General features: G+C 47.4%; 1 protein-coding gene across 1 annotated transcript in view; it reads right to left on the bottom strand.

Moving 5' to 3' along the window:
* DNAH9 (dynein axonemal heavy chain 9) overlaps positions 1–26,437 on the bottom strand; it is a 329,272-nt gene that overhangs the window by 59,972 nt on the left and 242,863 nt on the right. The window contains exons 52-59 of the mRNA XM_078437738.2: positions 24,805–24,993; positions 21,421–21,656; positions 16,293–16,415; positions 15,112–15,316; positions 13,988–14,152; positions 8,899–9,039; positions 4,456–4,626; positions 2,194–2,316 (exon numbers count right to left, since the gene is read on the bottom strand). Of these exons, the coding sequence (XP_078293864.2) occupies positions 2,194–2,316; positions 4,456–4,626; positions 8,899–9,039; positions 13,988–14,152; positions 15,112–15,316; positions 16,293–16,415; positions 21,421–21,656; positions 24,805–24,993 (1,353 nt within the window). The remainder of the gene's footprint in view (positions 1–2,193; positions 2,317–4,455; positions 4,627–8,898; positions 9,040–13,987; positions 14,153–15,111; positions 15,317–16,292; positions 16,416–21,420; positions 21,657–24,804; positions 24,994–26,437) is intronic.

The raw sequence follows: 26,437 nt of genomic DNA, 5'->3' as shown, positions 1-26,437 counted from the left end.
CAAAAATAAAGATTAAAAAAAAAAAAAAGAATGAGCTGTATGTGTAAAAACTACACACCAGAATTCAATGACTTGATAGAAAAACAAAAAATATTTCATGAATAGTTTTTATAACAACTACCTATGCAAATGGTATTTTGGCTACCCTAGGTTTTTCTCCACAAATCTCTGCATTTATTATGATTTTTCTTAGAAATCTTGGAACTTTGTTATTTTGGTTATTGTTGTGAATGGAGTTCTTCATTACTTCTTTTCCAGTATATTATTCCTCTTCTTATCTGCCAGACAGGGTCCAGAATGACAAATGCAGTTAATAAATGAAAATCACTCACACCTTTGCTGTTTAGGTCAGGGATCAGCAGACTATAGCTTGCAGACCCAATCTGGCCCACCGCCTGTCTTTGTAAATAAAGTTTTATTGGCACTCAGCCATTTCCGCTTATTTACACATCGCGTGTGACTTTGGCAGAGCTGAGTAGTTGTGACTGAGTCTGGCCCTCAAACCATAAATATTTACTGTGTGACCCTGTACAGAAAAAGTTTGATGAATCCTGATTTAGATACAGCCCTCAAGATGATTCAAAGAATACCTGTGGACTCTGAAAAAGAAGTTAGAAAAATTTTTTGGGCAAAGGCAGCATGAGTGAAATTAGCCTCGAATTTCCTAAGATGGTTCCTTCGAAGAGGAGAGTGTGTGTATAAATATTACCTTCTGGGCTGCTGTTATAAAATGAATCCACTTGGATGGCTCTTAGGGGAATTATGCTCCGTGAACAAGCCAGTCCGCCAACGTTACATGCTATAGGATTCCATTTACATAACGTCCTTGGGAGGACAAAATTGTACAAGCGGAGAACAGATTAGTGGTTGCCATGCGTGAGGCAGTAGGGGAGGGATCAGGTTGTTGTGGTCATAAAGGGCATAGGGGTCCCTACAGTGATGGAATTTTCTGTACCTTGACCGGGGTGGTGGTACCTTGGTGGTACCTTGACCGGGGTTCTGTACCTTGACCGGGGTGAATCTTCACATGTGAAACATACACACACACACACACACACACACACACACACACACACACAAAGGCATAAAAAATTAGTGAGATCAGACTCAGATTAGTGGATTGTATCAATGGAAATTTCCTGGGTGTATGTTCCAAGATAGGAATGCAAGATGTTACCACGGAGGGATGCAGGGTATGAAGGATATTTCTATTATTTCTTATAATTGCATGTGAATTCGTATCATGTCAACATTTTAAAAAACTTAATAAAAAATGTAAAGAGCAAGAGAACCACTCCCGTCACTTGAGAGTCCTTTGTTCTATGAACTGTGTACAACATGCAACAAACATGGATAATCACAAAGAGGATTAATTTAGTGTAGATGCCAGTGTCCCCAAAGCACCAGCACCTGCTGTGTGTAAGCATCCAGGTGTGGACCCGACGGCTGCCTACGTGGATGGTGGCCCGGACCCTGCAGGGGGGAACTGCTCAGTCAATGTCACTGCTCAGCATCATATCACACACCCATCGTGTCACATCAATGCAGGCATGGTCCCTACAGCAAGGAGCTCATACTTTGTGATCTTTTCGTGGAATAACGTTCATAGAATCCCAACCACACTCAGCTGCGTAACATGGAAAGAAAACATGCTTTGCGTTAAATGCGAATAAAGAACATCGATGTCCCGGGTGAACGTGAGAATAAAATGCGTTTCTCAGGTGCTCAATAAAGGTGAGCTATTATGAACCGGTAGGAATCCCAGCCTGGGATGCATCCCCCACTGAGTTAGGACCCGCATGGATGTGCCTGAACAGAGCCCTGGCAGGTGTCTGGTTCCTGGGAGCCCTGTTGGAGCACCCCCACACGGCCTGAGGGCCCCACAGAGGAGCCCGCGGTCCAGCCCTCAGTGCTGGCAGGTGAAAGGCAGCTCGGCTGAGGCAGGGAAGCTCCCGGATCTTCCTGTCGCCCCGCATCCTGAGGGCAGAGCCCTGAACCAGTGTGCACCTGTTCCACTGACAGCCTTCCCAGCAGGCCCGGGAAGGGTGAGCTCTGCTGTGGGGGGCCAGGTGAAGGCACGCACCCATGTTTAACCCCCAAGGAGCGCCGCGCCGACTTCACGGGGACAAGTGTCAGGGGAGAAACTCCAAGAGCTGAGAACTTGACTTTTTTCAAGGGGCCTTTTCTACTGACCTTTATGCCACCCCAGGCCTGATGGGAGAGGAAGCCCACGGGACTGGTGACGCCCGTCTGCCCCGGAGATCGAAGCAGGAAATCCAGCGTGGCCACACTTACTTCCCCGCTCATGAGGAGGATCTGCAAGGCGGAAGAACGATACCACGATGCTTTAGGGGTGCTGGTCACAGGGTGCTGGAGATCTGGGGGTTTGCACTCGGTGTAATCATCGCTGCTTTGAACCCTAGAGCGTGCTCATCAGTGTTGGTTGTTTTAAAGAAGGTGGAGTGCTGGGCACCTGGGGTGGGGGGGGGTCAGTCGGTTAAGCGTCTGACTCTCTAACTTGGCTCAGGTCATGATCTCACGGTTTGTGGGGTCGAGTCTCGCATGGGGCTCTGTGCGGGCAGCGTGAAGCCTGCTGGGGATTCTCTCGCTCCCTGTCTTTCTATCCCTCCCCTGCTCGCTCTCTCAAAATAAACAAAAATAAACGTTCAAGAGGGTGGAGTGAAAGAAAGTGGGGTATCTGCGCAAATCACTTCTGGGTATGTGTATATTCACCCACCAACATCAGGGTGACATAAATGCACACAGTGAGTGACCAGGTACCTTGATTAGCAAGCGTTCTGTCTATCAGTCCTAAATGCCACGGAGCACATCTCTGCGATCTGGGAAGATGACACATATAAGTGACATGCCTGAGGAGGATGTCAAAGTCACATACGGACACATGCAAGAGAGAAATGCACGAATGAATCAATAATGCTAAATAAAGGGGTTCCAGAATAGGGGAGTGACCAGCAAGCAGGGCAGTGGGATTAATTTGATGAAACCTTTTTATTCTTCTTTCTCCTCCTCCTTTGTTTTTTTTTTTTTTTTTTTTTTTTTTTTTTTTTTTTTTTTTTTTTTTGGGAGAGAGAGAGAGCAAGAGAGCGAATGTGAGCAGGGGAGAGGCAGAGAGAGAGGAAGAGAGAGAATCCCGAGCAGGCTCCATGCTGTCAGCACAGAGCCCGACGCAGGTCTTGATCTTATGACCGTGAGATCATGACCTGAGCCGAAATCAAGAGTTGGACACTCAACTGACTGAGCCACCCAGGTGCCCCTTTCATTTTTTGAAGTAATCTCTACACCCAATGGGGGGCTCAAACTCATGACCCCAAGACCAAGAGTCACACGTTCCACTGACTGAGCCAGCCAGGTGCCCCAAGTTCTTCTGATGACACCACATGCTTCTGGGCTGGAGAGGGAATACAGAGGGTGACAGGGACCAGCCACACTAACACTCCCCCGTGGATTCAGGCTTTGGAACATGCAAACAGAGTCAGCCCAGAAGTCATCATAGCATATCTGGTGTTTAGAATTGGAAGAGGCCTTCGAGATAATCTAAGCGTGTTCCCAGTTAACTTACGGAAAAAATTCCCAAACCTAAATGATTAGAGGGATAAGTGCGAGGAAATAAATTCTCGTGGCTTTTTGATGTTGAGAGTAAGAGGAAGACAAGGTTTTCTTATTAACACTGGAAGTCCCTGATGCCCCCCAAGCCCTTGAGAATCAGAGTTCTTAAGGACCTTTTCAAGGCCAAATCTGCTATGGCTATGGAAAGACATTTGCAATTTCTTAAAAAAAATTTTTTTTTAACGTTTATTTATTTTTGAGACAGAGAGAGACAGAGCACGAGCAGGGAAGGGGCAGAGAGAGAGTGGGAGACACAGAATGTGAAGCAGGCTCCAGGCTCTGAGCCATCAGCACAGAGCCCGATGCGGGGCTTGAACTCACAAACTGTGAGATCATGACCTGAGCCGAAGTCGACGCTTAACCAATCGAGCCACCCAGGCGCCCCGACATTTGCAATTTCTTATTCTGAGGGAAGGTTGGGGCATGAAAGTCACATCCCTAGAGGTAAATAAATAATGAGGGACACTCTACATTTCTTCTAGCATCTCAAAAAGTATCTAGTTTTTGGTATGGCCGTTGAGTTCCATTTTTAGTGCCAGCTTGGGTTGATGGCTAGTGGCCGGCTGGAGGACAATGTTGGGGAGGATCCTAGGTCATCCAAGGTAAACGAGTACAACGGTTGATTAGGCATGTTTGCCATGAGTGTGACAATGGTGAGGCAGCATGCACGCGCCATATTGGACCTTCTTGTCCGATGCCTCTGCGTAGAGCCTAACAGTCTTCACCTTCTATGGGAAGCGAAGTGAAAAGAGCAAACTTTCTTTACACCTGCTGGTTGGGTACTGGAAAATGACGTGTTTTCTGGAAACTTCTTGATTCTACTTTTACCTGAAAGGTAAGCTGGGCAAGGTAGGTCAGCTTATCACACTCGAAGAGCCCACGTGTGGTGTACTGGTATACGGAGAAGGTGATGCTGTCTATCAGATTGGTCACACGCGCCTTGAGGCTCTCATCCGGAGCGGCCTTCTCCACTGCCTTCTGGAAGACGATGCTGAAGGCCTGGGGGCAGGAGGTTGGACACTGGTAATTTACATAGCTCTCTGTATACGTAACTAGTAGACTCACCTGTGAAGAATACTGTAATTTGCCAGCCTCAGAAATGTTTTCCCAGCATATCCTGCCAAGAAGGGACTGTGGTTGGGGCGCCTGGGTGGCTCAGTCAGTTAAGCGTCCAACTTCGGCTCAGGTCACGATCTCGCGGTCCGTGAGTTCGAGCCCCATGTCGGGCTCCGTGCTGACGGCTCAGAGCCTGGAGCCTGTTTCGGATTCTGTGTCTCCCTCTCTCTCTGACCCTCCCCCGTTCATGCTCTGTCTCTCTCTGTCTCAAAAATAAATAAACATTAAAAAAAAAATTTTTTTTTTTAAAAGAAGGGACCGTGGCAACAAGACAACATTCTATTAGCTCTTTTCTTAGTTTGCTCGTATGAATTGTTACATTGCCATGATGTGGGCAAAGCTATGAGGCATACACACAAGAGCCTACAGTTCTGACCGGTGAAAAGTGACTATCCAGGAACCAAAATAATTAAATTAGATCCAGTAAGTTCTGTTGGATAACCACCCCCACAAATGGGTAAGCACGGTCAACAATAACCAGCTGGGATTAGTGACACTATCCAGTAAATTCCAGAATTCCTGATGGTAGAACCAAAATGGGTTGGACAAATCTGTTGTCTTAAAGAGACTCTTGTACATAATAGGTACTCAGAATATTTTAAAATTAATTATTTTTCCTTTTGGTAATGATCAGAATCTCATGTGCTGTTTTTCTTCCTATTAAGTCTGCAGTCATTTGGAGAATCCTTTTACACACCCTTTATTTCTTCATAGACCCTTCCTGAATCAGAGAGCAGGGTGCGAGGCCTGCTTTGGCTACGTCTTCTGAACATCAAGGGTCTCTTAAGAAATACAAATGATATGAATCAATTTTTCATGGTTTACACGTATACAGCATTTATACAAACCAATATTAGGAATGCTGCACTTTGTGATATGCATAGAATGAGTCATTAAAGAAAATAAAAATCAAGATATAATCAGGCCTTTCCAATTCGTGGCTATGCAGATTTCCAGTCTTTACTCTATTGCCCTTTGGTGGCTTCAAAAAAGAAGAAGAAGAAAAAAAAGGAGTCTTGGGTCTTTCCAACACCAGGTATTTAAACCTCAGTGGAAACCATATAAAATTTGCATCTCGAGATTTCCTCAGTTGCAAAATGGGGGGGAAAATAGGACCTCCTATTTTTCAAAGTTCCATGGTGTTTCTTGTTAAGGAAACCCTTGCAGACTCCCTTCTTCATTCAGTTTTGATGATCCTAGCAAAATCTTCTGACTGCCTTCAACCCAATCCACGGTGATGTGTGCCCACACCTGGTAGGCTGGAGATTAGCTCAGTGGAGGTGGGTCATGTCCCCCAGGTCCACACAGACACATCTGGACAACTTATACTGGCGAGTGAGTCTGCAGAGACTGAGTGTATAGCTTTCCCCAGGGCGTTACTGTGCCTTCTTTTCCCTAAATCTATCTTTATTGAAATGATAGTGATCAGTAAAGAATCTCCAGCTACTAAGTTTAGACAAGGTGGTTCACGAGTCAGAAAAAAGACCTAAAGAAAATGCAAAGACTTAGGTACGTTTAGCATTTTCTTTACATTCAGCTAATTTGGGCTCCCTTTTCCGTTCCATCCTAAAGGGGACTCCCATCCTCCTGACTTCCAGGAGGAAGCCAGCGCTGGGCTGACCTCTGCTTGTACGACCCCCTCCTGGAGGTCATCTGTTGTGCACACGGTCTCATGGCTGGCTGTAACCACCCTGTCACTCTTCTAGGGCCCCTGTCCATGGCCTTGCGCCTTAGATAGGTTTCACCTTGGGGGCGCCTGGGTGGCTCAGTCAGTTAAGCATCTGACTTCGGCTCAGGTCATGATCTCATGGTTTGTGAGTTTGAGCCCCATGTTGGGATTTTGCTGACAGCTCGGAGCCTGGAGACTGCTTTCGATTCTGCGTCTCCCTGTCTCTGCCCCTCCCCCGCTTGCTCGCTTTCGCTCTCTCTCTCTCTCAAAAGTAAATAAAAACATTTAAAAATTAAAAAATATATGTTTCACCTAGTCCTTTCTACCAGATTGTGGGCACACTGAGGACGGAAGTCAGTCCTTAGCAACCCAGAATCCAGCCCAGCTCTTCACGTATGATAGGCATTCAAAAGATCTGTTAATGAATGACTGTGTCCCACTAGTGCCCTAAAGAGCTTGGGCAAAGCATGAGAGATGCTCCAGACCGAGGGTCTCAAACTCAGATGCCCCAGGGGCCAGGTGTGTGAGACCAAACGGGGACGAGGGGAAGGAACGTGGCCAGAGGGAGGCAGAAGCTGATCCTGGAGGAGCCATCCATCCCCTTAGCTCCAGCCAACTTCTACTGTGTGGAAGGAATGGGGGCTCAGTACTGGAATCCAACACACTTTCACGGGAAGCCAGGCATCTGGATTAGTGGTTGTCCTGACTCCTGGATCTTCACCACCAAGGAGGGTGAAAAGCCCTCTGAAAATAGGTCAACAGGCCTTCGGTTTGAGATCAGAGCTCTGTGCTCTTTGCTTCTGTCTGATTCTTCCCTTCCCCACCTCTCTGAGCAAGGTCCCTCCTCCCTGCACAGAAGACACGAAACAGACGGACATAGGCCTTCCAGCCGGTGGTCTTATCTTTCTCAGGACCCCCTGGCCCTCGGCCAGTGAAGCCTCATTAACCCTCTCTTAGCCTTTGGCTGAGTTCTGGAGAAAAATGACAACGCACCCCCGTTCCATCTTAACCTTGGTACGAGCTTCCCAGCTTTTTCAAAACTGGCTCTTGAAGAGTGTCTGGTTGTGTAAAAGCCAAGAGACACATTTGGACATATTCCTGCTCAGAGCCATTTGGGAAACAGGGATCTGTGGCTGGAGCAGCGACCGTAAAACCCAACCTCAGACAAAAGCCAAGATCGTGGAGACCCCAGGGATTGGTTTTTCTTCCCATCGCACAAGGTTTCTAAGTATACTGTTGTTTCGGTCCCTCTGAAGACCTTCTTATCATTAAGCATTTAAATCTGCTCTCGATGATCAAGCTGGTTGGCAAGTCTTAATAACAGTATGGGGGCCAAATGCCTCCCCCCCAAAAAAAACAGTGCTTCTATGACAACACAAGCCTCGATCAGGGTGTTATTGCTGCAAAACAACTTTCCCCATGTTTCTGAACACATCTTTTCTTGGGTTTCATTTGATTTCTTTTCAGCCACTCTCAGAACTGGGGAGCCCTCTTACAGCTATTCTGCTTATCATGCTAACTCTTACGCTGTCTTGAAACATCTCGTGATTCTTTCATCGTTTGCTTTGACCTGAATACGAGGCCAAGCATTAGATTGCTTTTAAGTGCATCAAATATAAACACAATTCCTTTCGTCTGCAGAGACTCTGAGTTGAGGGAAGGGGACCCGGAAATGGTAAAATGCCATCCGCCATTGAATGAGCCCCAGGGACTGGAGACCTCCTGATGTCTTACCTGCTCACCTCCGACCCCACACCTTGACCTCCATCAAGTGTTCCCCTTCGCAGAATGAGGTGTAAGCTCTGACTGTGTGTGTGTGTGTGTGTGTGTGTGTCCATCCTCTGTTAGGTCGAACCACAGAGGTTGTTCAGAAATGCTGCACTATCCCTAATGCGTCTTCAACTGCGCATACCCTACGGGAGAAAGACAGACTTTCATCGATTCACTTAAAATTTATAGGGCTTTATTTTTTCATGAGTAAGTTAAGAGCAGTCAGCACTTACAATGTGCTAACACCTTTGGTGTTAGAAATATTTCGGCAACCATAAAGCAGTCGCCTGGAGGAACTTAGGGTAGCGAGGAAACTAATTGAAGGCTGGACTGATGCCATTCCTTGGTCTTAACCCCTATGAAAGACACGCACACCTGTGATCGTCCCTATCGTATTTTAAGCTCTTTTGGGGGGCAGTGGGGGGCCACTTCTGATATTTCTTGGTTCTCTTCCTTGCCTTCAGTAAGCTTAGCACCCACTGTGTCGCCTGAGTGAGGCTGGGACAGCTCCTGCTCCTGTGGGAATAACCCGTGAGTCCTGAGTGACCCAGTTAAAGAGATGAGGACTGTAAGGTGGGTCTGAAGGTACCGTCACAGGTCCCCCGGATTTGATCTGATAGACCTGCCGTAGCCCACGGAGCCCACGGGTAAGCCCTCCCGGACAGCTGGGTGGCTGTATGACCAGGTTTATGCAAAACCCCACAGGTGTAGGTCACCTTGAGAGAAAACTGGTACATCGGATGGATCTTGCTGAGGTCATTCATGATGAAGTAGAGCAGGGAGGCCCGGGCGGCTGCGGGCCGGTAGTGTTCGCGGGCCTCGTTGATTTTCACTTCCGTCACCCTGGCCTCCTGGACCTGGTAGGGAAAGAAATAGCGGTCCGTTGTTCACACCAACCCGTCAGCCTGGCTTCTCTGTGTCCACACACACCGTGTCTGTGTGTGGGGCAGGTGGGTCTGGGTGGGGATAGCAGCTAGAAGATTAGGAAGCTGCTGTGGTTTTTTTTTTTTAATGTTTATTCATTTTTGAAGTGGGGGTGGGCAGAGAGAGAGGGAGACACAGAATCTGAAGCAGGCTCCAGGCTCTGAGCTGTCCACGTAGAGCCTGAGGCGGGGTTTGAACCCATGAACCATGCATGAGATCATGACCTGAGCCAAAGTTGGATGCTCAACTGACTGAGCCACCCAGGCGCCCCTGCTGTGTGTTTTATTTTTTAATAGAGCATCAGTGAGAAAGGAGGTGATCTTTCACAAGCATGAGAATACACACACAGACACACACACATGCATATATTACTTGAAAATAAACCAGTATTACAGGCAGTGAAAGTCCAGTGAAAACAGCATAAATTGAATTTTGTTTTAATTTTTATGAAAGAGTTCATATGTAAATTCACAAAGAGGATCTCTCCTTTTAGTAAAAAAAAAGCCTTAATTCCCGTATAGTTAACACAGAGCATGATATTAGTTTCAGATGTACAATACAGTGACTGAACCCTTCCATACATCACCCGGCGCCCATCAAGATAAGTGTGCTGTTGGCCCCATCACCTACTGCCCCCCCACCCCCACCTCCCCTCTGGTGACCGTCAGTCTGTTCCCTACAGTCAAGAGGCTGTTTCTTGGCTTGTCTCTCTTTTTTTGTTTCATTTTTTAAAACGCCACATATGAGCGCGATCATAGGGTATTTATCTGTCTCTGATCATTTCCCTTAGCATTCAAGTCTCTAGATCCATCTAGGTTGAAAGAGGATCTCTTTCAATGGAATAGTTTATTATCAGAAAATTTCTTATCACAGGTAAAAATGAGGAAAGAGACCCAAGCGTCAGAGAGGGAGTCTGAAAGAAGAGGCCACTAAATACAAGCCTCAGTATGACCTGCCTTATGCTCCAGACGAGTGAAACTAATGATAATTTCTGAGACTCTCACAGGAAAAAAAAAAACAAACCACAACGATCCTTTTCAAAGATCAGCTTGCCATAAACAATTAGGAACTTCAGAAGGAAGTGTTACCAAGGGGGAAAAGGAGAATCTACTCCCCCAAAATTCCCAGGAGGATTAGCATCCCAAGAGCTGAAGATCCCTGAACAATCTATAACTCACCATTAACTATTTCGGTTTAAAAGCAGTAGAGCTGAAGAAAAACATAAAATCGGGACATTAGAAAGAGGAGCAGCTATTACCTAGAAAAAAAAATGAACTCACTAGGACTTTTTAAGAAATTCAGTTATTTAAATGAAAAACCCAGTGCACAGGTTAAATAATGGACCAGTGCTGGAAGGAGAAGATGAAAACTAGAAGACAGATCTGAGGAAATTGGAACAAAGGTAGCTCAGAGAGAAAAGAAAAAGATGAAAAATATGTATGAGGTTGTGAGACTTGGCAGACAGAAAGAGAAGATTCAGAATACATTTAACAGAGATACAGGACAGAGAGAACGAGGGAGAAGCAACACTTGGAGGCGTAACGGTTGAGAATTTTCCGATCCGGTGAAAGACCAGAGCTTTTAGAAGAAGCAGTCAATGTCAAAGAAAGTTTACTATCCACAGACCCTTGAAGAAATAATTATTTGCCTCAATTAGAAGATCACATCAAAAGGGGGAAATGAGATCTGAGAATTTCTTAAATATGTGGTTAATCTAAATAACAAGGGCTATAAAAAATGACCACCATAGGGGCGCCTGGGGGGCTCTGTCAGTTGAGCATCCGACTACGGCTTAGGTCATGATCTCGTGGTTCATGGGTTCGAGCCCCACATGGGGCTCTGCACTGATGGCTTGGAGCCTAGAGCCTGCTTCAGATTCTGTGTCTCCCTCTCTCTCTCTGTCCCTCCCCCACTCACACTGTGTCTCTCTCTGTCTCTTGAAAATAAATAAATGTTAAAAAAAAAAAAAGAAAATAAATAAATGTTTAAAAAAAATGACCACCATAGGAAAAGGAAGTAGAAGGTGGAACTAAAATATTATAAAACAGTAACAGAAGATGGAAAAGGATGATCAAAGTATTCTAAAGTCCTTATATTGTCTTGGGAGAGGCCATATATCCCTTTATATTAGACTTTGTTAAATCAGTATATATATTGTTAAGTCATATAAAATGAAATACAATTTTCATATGTAAACGAAACAAGGTTAATCAATAAAATAAAGTAAATTAACTTTTTTTTAAGTTTATTTTGAGAGAGAGAAAGAGAGAGTGTGTGCACATGAGTGGGGGGGGGGGTGTCAGATAGTGAGAGAGAATCCCAAGCAGGCTCCATATGGACAGTGCAGAGCCCCACATGGGGCTCAATCTCATGAAATGTGAGATCATGACCTGAGCTGAGATCAAGAGTCAGATCTCTACTGAAGTGACTGAACCACCCAGGTATCCCCAAAGTAAATTAACTTTAAAATCAGGAGAGGATAAAGATGAGAATGATGAAAAATCAAGACGGGAGAAAAAAACAAATAAGCGTGGTTAATAGAAAACACAAATGAAGGCAGTAGAAAGAAATTCACTCTACCGATAATGTTAATAAATGTAAATTGGTTAAATTCAGTAGCTAAAGACAAAGCTTTTCGGAAGGGGGTGGACTGAACAAAAACAGCTACTCAGAATGGTGTTATCACAGATCCATGCTTTTCAAGCTCACCTGGGTTCCTAATGCTGTCCACTAATTATATTTCCTGAATTAACTTTTACTCTTATTTCAGTAAACCTTCACTCCTCTCCCCAAACCGCCTGCCTTACTACCACTCCTTCACTCTCTGCAGGTGAATGTGACTCATGCTTTCACCGTCTATAGAGAGACCATCAGGAAGGAATTTCCTTAATTTCTGCCTCTCCTCTGATTCCTTGAAGTTTCTGTCTCCTTACCTCAGTTGCCTGGAGAATCCATGGACCATGGATCTCATTTCTAGACTCATGCTTGCCCCCAACCCCTATCACTTTGGAACTAGCTCTCCATCTTTCCAAAGACAAGTTCATCATCTGTGACCTGAATTAGATTTCCTCTGACTTTCTCATGTACCCCGCTACATTAATTGTTCCTTCTTTTTCCTGTAAATTCACCTTCTCTTATCAACTGCGGCTTTTACTTTACAAACCAGGCATCCTCCCACCTCCGGTGAAGATCTTACCGCACCCAATCTTTCCCGTCTCACGGGACCCATGTCTCCTTTAAGTCTCAATCCTTTCTCTCTCTGCCATTTCAGTTTGGCTTCTTTCAAGGGTAGCTTATATTCTCTTTCCCTTTTTCTGATCCCATTTGCTCTCATTCTAATTCAGTCTGGCTTCTGCTTGCATGACACCACTGAAACCATTCTCTGCAAGATCACTGATGACTCCTTTCTGCAAAGTTCAGTGGCCACATCCCAGCCATACCTTGAGTCCTCAGCATCATTCAACATCACCGGCACACCCTCTTGAGATGCTTTCTTTTACAATCCCTTATTTTCCTGCTTTTCTTCCCATCTGTCTGCTCTATTCCACAGTCGACATGTTCTGTATTTCTCCTAAAACGTCTGAGGATTCTTCTCAATGCTCTATTCTTCAGTCTCCTCACTGCACACACATCTCCCCCATGACTTCCTCTGCTCTCAGTTTCAATGATCAACTACTTGTTGATGACTCTTAGCACCAACCAAGGTCATTTATCTGGAAACTCAAGGAAGGGACCTATGTGAATGGCCCAAAGGCGTTCCAAACTCAACGCAACACAAACGAAACTAATAATGTCTTCTCATCCCCAGATCCATTTCTGCTCTCATCTTTCAGTTATTGGCATCAATGCCTACCTAGGTGTTTATTCCTGGAATCTGAGATGTTTCCTGGGCTAAAACTTTACCCATATATCACCATGTGTGAGCTGGGTTCTGTCCCCCCAGGCCCCATCTCTCCTACCTAAGACAGGGGGACTTGTACACAATTACTATACAAACTCTGCACTCCCTTTTCTAGAGATATGGAGGCCACAGAGAACCAGGAGTGGAACCTGGTGGCCACACCGTGGCCACAGAGACAATGTGAACCTGGACCTTCCTGCTCTCAGGCTCCCATTCCAACTCCATTTGTCTGTTACCCCAGTGTGGGCATGAGCTGGTCTACCTACACCACCCGTCATCACCTCTCATTTTTCCTACCCTGTCCCGACCCACAACAACGGCTTTGATATGTGGAGAAATCCCAATAATCTGACCAACAGTGCCTTCCCTCAGAGGTGTCCTGTTACAGACTCATTTATCCTGCTCAGAACCAGTATCTTCATTGCTCCTCTGATCCAACAGCAGGGCTGTGGATGAAAAAGAGCCTGTATAGTTTCAGCAGCCTCCCCGCAAAGGGTGAGGGGCTCGGATGCCCTCAAATCCTGTCCTTCCGTCTCCCACAGTGGGGAATAAAAGCCTTCCAGATAATGTGAGGTAAAGGAAGGAAGCTAGAGACCGCAGAGTTTCCCGGGATGATAGCCGTTTTTGAGAGCTGGCCTTCCTGAGCAGCCACCGAAGCTGCTTGCATTGCAATCAGACTTTCGAGACTTTTGCCGGCTGGCGGGCTTTCTCAGGGAGCAACCGTGAGCCAGCCAGTGCTCACGGCACACAGGGGTGCGATTCCTTAGCCTCAGGGCAAGTGTGCAAACTCTCAGCAGGCACAGAGTTCACGCTCGCCAAATGTCTGTGGAGCCGAGGGGTCAAACTCCTTGCCCAGAAGGCGGGAACTCCCTGATGCACGGCGTGAGGTGGTGATCTCAGGAATCCTGCCCGCCTTGACTTTCTGGAAGGAATGTGGGAACCTACCAACGCTACCTGGGAACGCTGCCAGGCAGTTTTACCTTCTTCTCGACTTCCGCGGCCGTCTGCTTGGTGGTCTCCAGGTTCTCCACTAAGGCTGTGTCCCCCAGGAAGTTCCCAGATGCTGAAGAGAGGCGAGAAAGCAGGTTGTCTTCTAGTGTTTTCAGGGTGATTTTGAACCCGTTCTGTTGCTTGGTGAGATCTGACTGCAAACACAGAGCAAGGGGGAGTCAGGTGCAGGAGCCCAGCGCACCCTATGCTTGGCGTAGGTCTGAACAGATAAACGCTACGGGGTCTTCTTTTTTAATGTTTTTACTTGTTTTACAGGCAGGGGAGGGGCAGAGAGAGAGAGGGCAACAGAGGATCTGAAGCAGGCTCTGCACCAACAGCAGCGAGCACGATGCGGGGCTCGAACTCACAAACCTCGAGGTCATGATCCAAGCCGAAGTCAGACGCTCAACTGGCCGAGCCACCCAGGGGCCCCTGAGGTACCTTCTTAATGTGTCCATAACCTTGGCTGGCTAGCCCCAGCCCCTTCTCAGAGGAGAAAACACAGTGCTGGCACATAGCGTGTTCCCTCAGCAGAAACTATTTGTGTGACTAGTCAGAGGGTAGGGTCAAGTTCTCATTCTCTGGAAGGTCACCTCTATTACCTCTTTACTGCCCCAAATGAATGGCTCTCCTGTAGATGCTCTTTACTTGGAAAAAAAAATCAACAGAAACTGACAAGTTTAGAAAAGCTCATCGCTGGAGCCTTCTTCAAAGTCGGAGTGGGGCTCCGGGGTCCAAGCTGACCTCCCCTCGTCTTCCCTTCCTGATCATTAGATTCCATACCCTAAAGCACTATGATGCTACTGGGGGGGGGGGGAACACGTGAGTTCAGGCAGCTGTCGTTTCTTTGCCCTTGTACTGCATGGGCTTATTGCTTTTCGAGCCCTGGAAAGAACAATCTTCCTGTTGGGGGCCCCAGCCGCAGCTACTCTGGTCATCTTCTGTTTCTTTTCTTTTTAAGTTTATTTATTTTGAGAGAGTAAGTGCAGGCAGAGAGAGAGAGAGAGAGAGAGCGAGAGAGAGAGAGAATCCCAAGCAGGCTCTGTGCTGTTAGATCACCGCAGCAGTCACAGAGCATTTTCTTCCTCCCTTCCTTGGTGGATCCCCCACGAACCTTCAGCTGCTCCAGGTCTGGCCTCTCCATGCTGACCACGGCGGCCAACAGCTGGTCCTCCAGGCCATCCCTGGTCACCGTAAAGTTGATCAGGGTGGCCTGAGCCTGCAGCTCGGGCTGGTAGTGAGGATTGGCCAGCTTGGTGTGAAGGAGGAGCCGGAAGCTGGGGTTGTATTCACATTCTTTGTCTCCGATTTTGACGAATCTGGAACACGAAGGGTCATGTGAAGGTGGGGTGCCTTCCTGTGAGATTTGGTTTGGGACAGAATTCCAGATAGTTTTTGTTTGTTTGTTTTTTGCAAGATCATAGCAAACAATATAGCCACATTCGGATTCCTCTCAAGCAGGTCTAGCCTGAACGCTAGGATTCTTATTTGCCCTAATGTGGGGAAGGGGGGTGGAGGGTGGGAGACTTTCTCCCACGGCCACCATGTTGGATTTTGCACATGCCACTACAGGGAGAGGCATCCAGGGAGTTGCCCAGGGAGGTGAGTACGTTATGAAACGTGCCCAGCAGATGGCAGTAAAGCGTTTGCAGGAAAGGGCACCCTAAGTTTGCAGAAACGTGCCTTCTGGGCTAGCAGCGATGGGGCCCCTTTTCTTTCATGGCTGATGGAGAGTAACTGCTAAGGTGGTTAATTCGGTAAGTGAGCACATACTAAGGACAGGGAAAGGGTATTTATGGCCTGGGCAGTGGGTGAGGCTCTGGAATGAAGCAACCCATCATCATAAGTACCTCTTCTCCTTCCTCTCTCGTGTCCCTCCTTCTGCCAGACGCTTGCTGAGCCCCTGACCACTTACCAGCCCCCAAAGCCACCGGGACTCAACAGATGGACAGAGAACCGAGTTCTCAGAACCCAGAAGTCTGGCTTGGGTAAAAATGACTCATGCTTACGAGTCAGTCTGCGTTTTGACCACTTTCCTTCTAAAGTTCTTCCAAAACAGTGCGCCGCTAACATGTAGGGGGAAGTCGAGGAGGACGTGACCGGACAGGAGCTAAGTGACTCCAGAAAACTGTCTCTACGAGTCAAGGGCAGCTGAGTGTTCCCCTTGGGTCCCGTCGGAGCCACCTGACGGGAGTTACGGAGAACGTGTTCTGGGCAGAGCAGATCTGCTCACGGTTCTACCTGGGGCGACCATCCAGTTCCTCACACAGGATCAACAACATGGCTAAGTCGTACCGTCCTTTCTTGATGACTTCTCTCCCGAGCAGGGGACCCAGGACAGGATCAACGGATTCTTCCAGGTTTTCGATTAGCACCACATCTCCAGCTTCCAGGGCACGCTCTATGGTTTGGAGATACCTGGGGAGAAAGTCGGGCAGTGTGAGCTGGGGGCAAGGTGCGGATCCACAGGAAACGTAACAGGACGACCGTGGCCTCAGTGGCAAACGTGGAGGTGCAGCTACCTGGGATGACTTCGGCGGTCACGTGCTTCTCTGTTTAAAGTGATACTTAGGCGATCTCACAAAGTTTTAGAAAGAAGGAAACGTTGTAAAACACAAAAAAGAATACGGAAATGAATGTAACCCTTCCATCGGTCATTTACATCTTGGTGTTTAACACGTATGTTTGGAGATATTATATTCTCGGGTTTATTATTTGTATTTTGTTATATATTATTCGTTTATAATTTAACTTACATTTGCACCTCTCTTTGTTATTGGATGTCACGCAGCACATTTATCATTTGGTTCCTGTACGTAAAATGTATCAGAAACATTTCCCCATCTCATTAAATATATATTTGAAAAATTTTATTATTATGTTAATGTTTTTCTTAACGTTTATTTGAGAGAGAGAGTGCGAGCAGGCGAGGGGCAGAGAGACAGGGAGACACAGAATCGGAAGCAGGCTCCAGGATCTCAGCTGTCAGCACAGAGCCCGGCACGGGGCTCGAACTCATGAATTGTGAGATCATGACCTGAGCTGAAGTCGGACGCTTCATCAATGAGCCACCCAGGTGACCCTAAAAATTGTATTATTATGTAAAAAAATGTTTATTTATTTTCAGAGAAAGAGCATGCACGAGCAGGGGAGAGACAGAGAGAGAAGGAGAGAGAGAATCCCAAGTAGTCTCTGTGTTGCCAGCACAGAGCCCGATGTGGGGCTTGATCCCATCAACAGTGAGATCTTGACCTGAACCGAAATCAAGAGTCAGACATCCAACTGGCTGAGCCATGCAGGCACCCCTTAAATATTCTTCTAAAATAATTTTCTATGACTGGCTGTCAGGCTGTACTTATATACCTTAATTTATTTAACAATTGTCAAAACTAGGTTGTTTCAAAAGTGTCAGTGTTATGTAGAGTTTAATAAACATGTTAAAAGGTTGATCTTGTCTAAATATATGGATAAGTTTGATGTAATTCCAATTCAAACAATAGATAACAATAAAACTATAGAGATTGATCATAAATAAATCTTAAAGGTAACCTAAAAGAAAACAATAAGGATGATTAAAAATATAAAAGCTACCAAGAAAAAGAGGAGGTATTCATATTAGCTAATACTAAAATATTTTAGGGGCATCTGGGTGGCTCAGTCAGTTAAGCATCTGACTTCAGGTCATGATCTCATGGTTCATGAGTTCAAGCCCCACATCGGGTTTTCTGCTCTTAGCACAGAGCCTGCTTCAGATCCTCTGACCTCCTTTCTCACTGCCCCTCCTCCACTCATATTCTCCTTCCCTCCCTCCCTCTCTCTATCTCTCAAAAATAAATTTAAAAAAATAAAATATTTTATGTAACTTTAACAATATAGATATAGAGGAAGAAGCAAATTCTAAAATATTTTCTATAACTCGAACAAACTGGATATATAGGAAGAATCTGAAAGGGTATCATATCCCCCAAAGTTAGAGTTTTCCCCTGAATGATGAATTATAGGGTATTTAATTTCTTTTATTTTGTAACATCACCCCCCCCTTTTTACTGTGATGATACATGACTTTTGTAATGCGAGTTGCCACTATAAATGTTGCTAAATACAAAGCTGAGTAATTAAAAGCTGGTATATTATATAAATGGAAAAGAATAAAGACTGTGTAATAAAATAATTTAATACAGAGTAAAATGTCATCTCTAATTAATCAAGGAAAGGATGGAGAATTTAATAAATGGTATTAGAACAATGGCTAACCACCTGAAAGTGAAAATTAGGTCTGTATCTTATATAGCACCCTAAAATATATTTCAGGTTATTGGATTTCAATGTTAAAAGAAAACACCTACAAAAGCCCTAAAAAAATCTAGGTGAATATTTATATAATTTCTGGAGAGAAAAAGGCTTTTCTAATCATGACATATAGAATAAATGGATGACATATCTGGACACAAAGGAGGCCCTCAGGGGCACGTGGGTGGCTCAGCCGGCTAAGCGTCTGACTGCTGGTTTCGGCTCGGGTCACGATCTCACAGTTTGTGAGTTCGAGCCTCACATCGGGCTCTGCGCTGACAGTGTGGAGCCTGCTTGGGATTCTCAGTTCTCCCTCTCTCTCTCTGCCCCTCCCCTGCTCACTCTCTCTCTCTCTCTCTTGCTCTCAAGAAATAAATGAACTTGAAAAAAAAAAGCCCTCAAAATAAAAAACCCCACAGCTGTCATCTGTCAAACCCCATAAATAAGACTAAAAGACAAATGACCCACCAGAGCAAATATCCACTCATGTGATGAAGGGAGACCATACCCAATAGTCTTCATACACATTGTAATATAATATTTACATTCAGATAATATACAACAGATCTAGAAAAGCACCCAACAGAAAAGTGGATGGACAGAAAACAGAGAATTAACTGCACACGTGTTTACCGAAGCCCTACTATGTGTTAGGCACTGTTTTTGGTACTTAGGGATATAGGACGAGCAAAGAAGAAGAACGCTTGTATCTAAAAGGCAGTTGTTGGCCAATTAGAAAGGGATTTTTCTGATGTTTATTTATGTTTTTATTTAGTGAGAGAGTGCGTATACGGGAGAGGCAGAGAGAGAGGGAGAGACAGAGAATCCCAAGCAGGCACTGCACTGTCAGTACAGAGCCTGACTCGGGGCTCGAACTCATGAAACTGTGAGATCATGAGCCGAGCCAAAAGCAGGAGTCGGGCACTGAACCAGCTGAGCCGCCCAGGCACCCCTAGAAAGGAGTATTTTGATCAAAGTGCGGGGAGAAGGCCAGGATGACATTAGTCTGATCGATGGCACAGGTTAAAATATACCCGGGGGTACCTTGGGATTCATTTCTCCTCTTATCCTCTCTAGAAGAAAGGATCCGTCTGGCAGCCAATATTTGCTTGAACTATTTTTGTAACATTGCGTGTTTGATTTAAACAACGCCGGCTGATCTGGACCTCTGGGCAACCGCGTCTGGGACGTGTGACCAGACCACCAAACCTCACCTTGGTGGCTGTGGGCTGGGTTTCTAGCGGAGAAGCAAATGCTGCCTCCGTCAGTTTTTTTTTTTTCTTAAATTTAATTATTTTAAAATTGTGCTTAAAATATACGGAACACAAACTCTCCCATCTCAGCCGCTTTTAAATTCTGATTAAGTTTTCAAGCAAAGCTCTGCCAAAGTAAAGTGTGTTTTTATGCACAGGAATCCTTTCATGTAACATCACTGCAACAATCCTATTTTGATTGAGTTCTAAGTTAGCCAGGGGAAAAGAGAAAGCAGTTATGGATGTTTCCATTTCCATTTCCCAGCTTGGCACATCAAGTACGTTCACATTACCATGCTACCGTCACCACCTTCCGTCTCCAGAAGTTCTCCACCTTGCAAAACCGAAACTCTGTACCCTTTAACCAGCAACTCCCCACACCCTTCCCTTCAGCCCTTGGTAACACCATCCTGCTTTCTGCCTCTTGCGAATTTGATAACTTGAGGGACCTCCTACCAGTAGAACCATACGGTATCTAGAAAAGCACCCGACAGGTCTACAACATAGATCTTTTGGGTCCTTTTGTGTCTGGCTTTTTTTCACTCAGCATAATGTCCTCAAGGTTCGTGTCAGAACCGCCTTCCTTTTTAAAGCTAATATTTCACTGCATGGATACAACACGTTTTGTTCATCCGTTCGTGTGTCGACGGATACTTGGGTGGCTTCTACATTTTTTTTTAATGTTTATTTTTATTTTTGAGAGACAGAGCGTGAGCGGGGGAGGAGCAGAGAGAGAGGGGGAGACACAGAATCCGAAGCGTGCTCCAGGCTCTGAGCTGTCAGCACAGAGCTCGAACTCACAGACCATGACATCATGACCTGAGCCAAAGTGGGATGCTCGGCCAACTGAGCCATCCAAGCGCCCCAAGGTCGCTTCTACATTTTGAATATCGCGCACCGTGCTATGAACATGGGCATACAAACGCCCACTGCTTTCAAAATGGTATATTCTGGCGGACATTGATTTGCTTCCGTGAACCTCAGTTTCCTCAGATGTGAAATGGTACCTACCAGTCGTGCTCGTCTTATCAGTTGTGCGGATTAAGGAAAGCATTTGAGATGAGGTCCCTAACACCAGGACTGGCAATAAATGATCTCTGTCGCTCCTCCTCTTCCCCATGGCGCCCTCCTATCCCGCTCACGTATCCTAACGTCACGGACAAGAATCCGGAGCAGAGACTACAAAGCTAAGTTCTAACCCAGTTAATGAAGCCATGGGGTGGGAGACGCCAAGGTCTGGGGTCGTGAAGTGTGGTGGGTGCTGATAGGAATTCTCAGAGACACTCATGTCCCTTCGTGTAGTAACGGCCCCATCGGGAATGTGTGAAGCTGTACGAGGCAGGCGAAAGGGCTCTCGGGGGTTCACCGCTAACTTGGCTATACTTGCTGCCAACTGCTATATCCGGTCATTCTTCGGGAGACACCGTGTTTGGGTTTGTTCTGGGGGGGGCGCTGGGCCGGAGGTAGAAACAACGGGTAGACAAGTGGGCTCCAGGATGCGCTAAGACAGGCACTTTTTGGCTCAATGTGAGGGAGACTTTATAAAACACAGAACTGCCTGATGGTGGAGCGTGATGGGGAGGTCATGTCCAAGGAGAGGTGTGAGTGTGAACACGATGGGGGGGAGGGTGGGAAGGCGGGGAGAAAGGGCCCCTGATGGGTCAGGAGGCGGTCACGCACGATTCCTAATGACGAACACAACTACCCAGGCATCTTCCATGGAGAGGTGTCCTAAAATGGGAAGAGAAACACAGGAAGGCTCGCGGAGGGACCGGGAGGGTAGAGACAACCCGCTGGGGTTGTCTTACGATCCGCTCACCCCATCTGTCTTCTCTCTGCACAGGTGGCGAAAGTCAGAAGTGATGTGCTCAGCCACCTACCCCTTCTGACCAATCCGGGTGACCCGGAGGTTCTCGCCGTATTTGTTCTTGATCCATTTCATGCCTTGTAGCTGCGGGTCAACCACGAGCGGCCAGCGCTCACAGGTGACCACGATGGTGGCGTTCTCCACGGACATGCGGTCTGCGGGGAGGCCCTGGTTCTGCCAGGCTGCCACGTCGGCCTCATCCGTCAGCATCCTCAGGGGATCCAGGGTGGGGGTGACCGGGATGGGCACCTGACGAGGGAGAAATGAGGCACGCGCTCAGAACGGAGAGGCAAGCCTTCTCAGCCAGATCCAAATGCCCCTGAAAAGGGCTTTCCTGGCTGCGCGATTATTTCTGGAAGCGGGTTTTCTGAACGTCCTGAGGGCCTTTTTTCTCTCGGTGGGTGAACAGCAGCAGCCAGGCTCGGTGACCCTTTGTTCATTAGCGCATTCACCCAAATCAAATTTCTAGCATCGATGATTTATACGTTAGCAACAGCCTCCTGTCTGCCCTCACCCGTGTTAACAGGGTCACTTTCCTGCTGCTCTCTCGTTCTCACGCGGGCCCCTGGCCTCGTGGGCGTTCCCCTGTCGCTGCCAGCCCACGCCACCCTTGCTGTCCCGTATGTCACCCCCTGCTGACGAAGGCCCGTCTTGCACACAACCGGAAGTGCCTACTTTTCTCCCTGCCCAGAACATTCCACTTCCAGGGTGGATTATAGGGCTCCTCCTTTCCTTTTTCTGTTGACCTCTCTCAGCTCAATTCTGCTGCTAGTCCTATTTTCCACTGGGGGCACGCGCGCATTTTTGTTAATTGGGGTAAAATTCACGTAACTTAAATGAACCATTTCATTTATTTTTTTATTTTATTAAAAAAAATTTTGGGGCGGTCGCCTGGGTGGGTCAGTCGGTTGAGCGACCGACTTCGGCTCAGGTCATGATCTCACGGTCCGTGGGTTCGAGCCCTGCCTCAGGCTCTATGCTGATGGCTCAGAGCCCGGAGCCTGCTTCGGATTCTGTGTCTCCCTCTCTCTTTGCCCCTCCCCCGCTCATGCTCTGTCTCTGTCTCAGAAATAAACATTAAAAAAAAATTTTAAAATAAAAATTTTTTTAATCTTTCTTTTTGAGAGAGAGACATAGAGTGAAAGCGGGAGAGGGGCAGAGAGAGAGGGAGACACAATCTGAAGCAGGCTCCAGACTCTGAGCTGTCAACCCAGAGCCCGACGTGAGGCTTGAACCCATGAACCGTGAGATTGTGACCTGAGCTGAAGTCAGATGCTTAATCAACTGAACTACCCAGGTGCCCCTTAAAGGAACCATGTTAGAGTGCACGATTCAATGGCATTTGGTACCTTCACAATGTTGTGTGGCCATCAACTCTATCTGGTTCCAAAACATTTTTCTTCATGCCAAAAGGAAGCCCCGTCACTCCCTTGCTCCCCTCTGCCCCCTGGTTCCCAACAACCACAAATCCACTTTCTATGCATTTACCTACTCTGGATACTTCACATAAATGGAGTCCTAGGACAGGTGACCTTTCGTGTCTGCTTTCATTTAGTGGGATGTTTGTGAGGTTCACGCACACATGCCCCTTTAACCCCTCTGTGCCTCTGTCCTCTGTGGTCTGTCTTCCCAGTTACCTGAGGAACCCCTGTCCGATCCCTCCCCTTTCCTTTAATCTCACTCACGAGGGCTGCAGATGGCCAGTACTAAAGCATCCTTACCCTGGGGATCAGAAACGTATTTCAAGACCATTTTGTGCATGAAAAACATTCTCGTGAGAAGAAACCCATAGGTCCCCCCCACCCCGTTCCCGACCGCCAAAGGGGCTACAGCACAAAAGTGCCTACAAACGCCAAACCAAGCCAGAAAAATCCCCGTTAAGCTGCCACTGAGCTCCCCATCTTTATTCACTCAGTTGATGACTGCCCTTTTAATAATTTCCTTTCTCGGGGCGCCTGGGGGGCTCAAATGGTTAAGCATCCGACTCTTGGCTTTGGCTCAGGTCATGATCTCACGGTTCATGGGATTGAACCCCAGGTCGGGCTCTGCCCCGGGAGCAAGGAGCCTGCTTGGGATTCGGTCTTCCTCTCTCTCCCTGCCCCTCCCCTGCTCACTCTGTTTCTCTCTCACACAAAATAAATAAACTAAAAAAAAAAACAAACAATTTCCTTTCCCATGGTGTTCGAGATCAACGACAGCTTCGTTTTTATTTTCTAGTACCATAATAGTACGTACGTGTGTATGTATTTCCGTAACAGTTTTTAAACCACAAATCATCAAGTGAATGAGCCTTTGTGAGCTGATCTCTGCAACCAACCACCACTAGACAATATGGGTTTTATGTTCTGGGTCTCTACCTACAGATGCATTCTGGAATTCAACTCTTCCTGTACATGGTGAACTGTCCGGCTGACTCTTACTGCAGCCAATTTTCGTGAACCTAGTCTCCTCCACCGTCCGGACTGGGACCTTCCTGCGGCCATCCTGGCCTTTAGGGAGGACACACAGGCTGACGCCTCGGTGAACATTTGTGGATTGAGGACTACGAGTCATGGGAAAGTGGACAGGATTAGGAATTATTCTGACTGCCGGCTCTAGAACCCCTTTCGATCAGGAACCAGCATTTCCCCACTTGGCCATCTCAGGAGAGGGGGAAGGGCTGGGAGCTAGGAGGACGGGCCAACTACACATGACAGAAGGAGGCAGAAGGGTTTGCACAAGGGGGTCCGTGAGCCACGGGCACAGAATGCGCAGCCCTGGGATCCGGTGACAAGGTGCGTTGCAGATCTGGGAAGGGAGCCTTGGGCCCCACTGCGACACTGCCATTTGGCTCAAGAGCAGGGGCAGTGGAGGCAACTCAGGGTGCTTTTGGGGACTCTTGGGATTCACAGTTTTGAGACAGCCTGCTGGACAGTGGACCAGAGTGGCCACGGAGAGCCCAATTAAAGGGGAGAGATGCAGGGCGCCTGGGTGGCTCAGTCGGTTAAGCGTCCGACTTCGGCTCAGGTCATGATCTCGCGGGTCATGGGTTCGAGCCCCGCGTCGGGCTCTGTGCTGACAGCTCGGAGCCTGGAGCCCAATTTGGAATCTGTGACTCCCTCTCTCTCTGCCCCTCCCCCGCTCATGCTCTGCTCTGTCTCTCAAAAAATGAATAAACGTTAAAAAAAACTTTTTTACAGGGGAGAGGCACTGTCCTCAGGTGGCCCAGAGGGCAGTGGATGGCAAGGCAGGGCACTGTATGGGAACACGGCTGCACAGGTCTCCCTCCCAGACCCCAAGATCACTAGGGGACGCTCAGGTGCTAGTGGTGGAAGCACGCAAGAAAGAGCTAGAAGACTTTATTGCCAGGAGAGCTCCCTGGCTGTAGAGCTGTAGGAGAAATCCAGGCTGTACACACCTTTAGCTGGCTTAGGTAGGGTCGCCAGGTGCCGTCCATGAGGCTCTGCCGATATCCCTTCGTGAAGAAGCCGAGGTACGAAACGAAAGCTGTGGTCAGAAGCACGTCTCCGCAGAGTTTGCTCTCCTGCTGTCTCAAGTTCTGCACGGCCTCTGCCCACCTCACGTTCTCTGAGGCCAGTCCCCTCACCTGTGGTTTCAGAGAGCAGAGGGGACAGGCGACGCATCATCCCACAGGCTGCATACAGACCCCGGGATTGAGTCACACGGGATGCACGGTGCTCGTCTGCTGGCAGCAGTCTCGGGACGTCGTTCAGGTGGCCCTGTGGATCCACGGGGAGTCGCACATTTTTGGGGAACGAGACCCTGTTCTGTTCTGTGCTATGTGTTATTGGGGCTGTGGATGGATTACAGGGTGTGAACGCGGGCTTGGAGAAAATTAAATACGACCGTGTCGGTTAATCACTTAGCACAGTGCCTGGGATGCAAACATACTAGAAGCTCATGCACCTCCCCCTCTCCTCTCCAAATGCTGGGGAGAGGAAAAGAAATAAAATCAATCCCATGTGCTATAAATAATTCACAGTGGGCGGGGAGACAGACATGGTAATGAAGGCCCAGAGTCAGAAGTACTGAAACATGGCCGTGCGTGAGGCACAAGATGGCGGAACACGTCCTGACTCTGCCCGCCCCGCTTTGGTATGGCGCTCCTCTCCCAGGGGGAGCCCCTCTCTGGGGAGGAGGGGCCTCCTTTCTACAGTAGGCATCTGGTAGAGCTGAGTCTGTGTTGTGACTGACCCTTTTTCCTTCCTTGAGAGATGGCATCAGAGAACATCACAGCTGGAAGAAACGTTAAGGATGTGCCAGCCCAACCATTCCCATGCCCAGTTTTTAGGTGACACGGATAAAGACCAGTAAGTCTCTCCAGAACCTCTAGGTCGGTAGAGACAGGGTTGGTTTCAGAGCGTGTACACCCTGCCTGCCTCCCAAGAGGTTCAATTCAGAAAACTCCCGGGCCAGGCAGAGAAGGCCGTGCTAAGTTCTGGAAGCCAAACAGAAAGCGGAATGGGAGGCCAGCTGGGAGGTCTGGACTACCTCTTGCAGAAGAGCTGTCTCTACACTGAATTGTTCCGTTAAAACCATCGTCCCAAAGCTACTCAACAGCAGGTGAAACAGACAACTGCACAGATGCACGCCTTTCTTCCCAGAAGCCATGGCTCATTTCAGTCATGGTTGTGACTCACTTCTCCCTAAACGAGAAAACCTGGCTCTGTTTTATAAACAAACGGTGGCTGGAATAAACATAAAAAAGGTATCAGTTCTACCATTGGAGAGAAAGGTGTTGTGAAGGCTCTCCATTGAAGAGAAATCATACCCCGTGGACAGTGCCTTCCAGGATCTTAGCTGGTTTATGAGGAAACATATAAGCCGCAGGGGATTAAAAAAGGCAATGAATACTGACACTCTTTTCATCAAGAGTTGGTGTCTACAGGGGCGCCTGGGTGGCTCAGTCAGTTGAGCGTCCAACTCCAGCTCAGGTCATGATCTCACGGTTCGTGGGTTCGAGCCCCGCATCAGGCTCTGTGCTGATGGCTCAGAGCCTGGAGCCTGCTTCAGATTCTGTGTCCCCCTCT

The sequence above is a fragment of the Panthera onca genome, chromosome E1 (genome assembly GCF_046562875.1).
Source record: "Panthera onca isolate mPanOnc1 chromosome E1, mPanOnc1 haplotype 2, whole genome shotgun sequence".
Taxonomy (NCBI): Eukaryota; Metazoa; Chordata; class Mammalia; order Carnivora; family Felidae; genus Panthera; species Panthera onca.
Note: the sequence above shows the minus strand (reverse complement) of the source record. Positions and strands in the feature narration are given on the sequence as shown.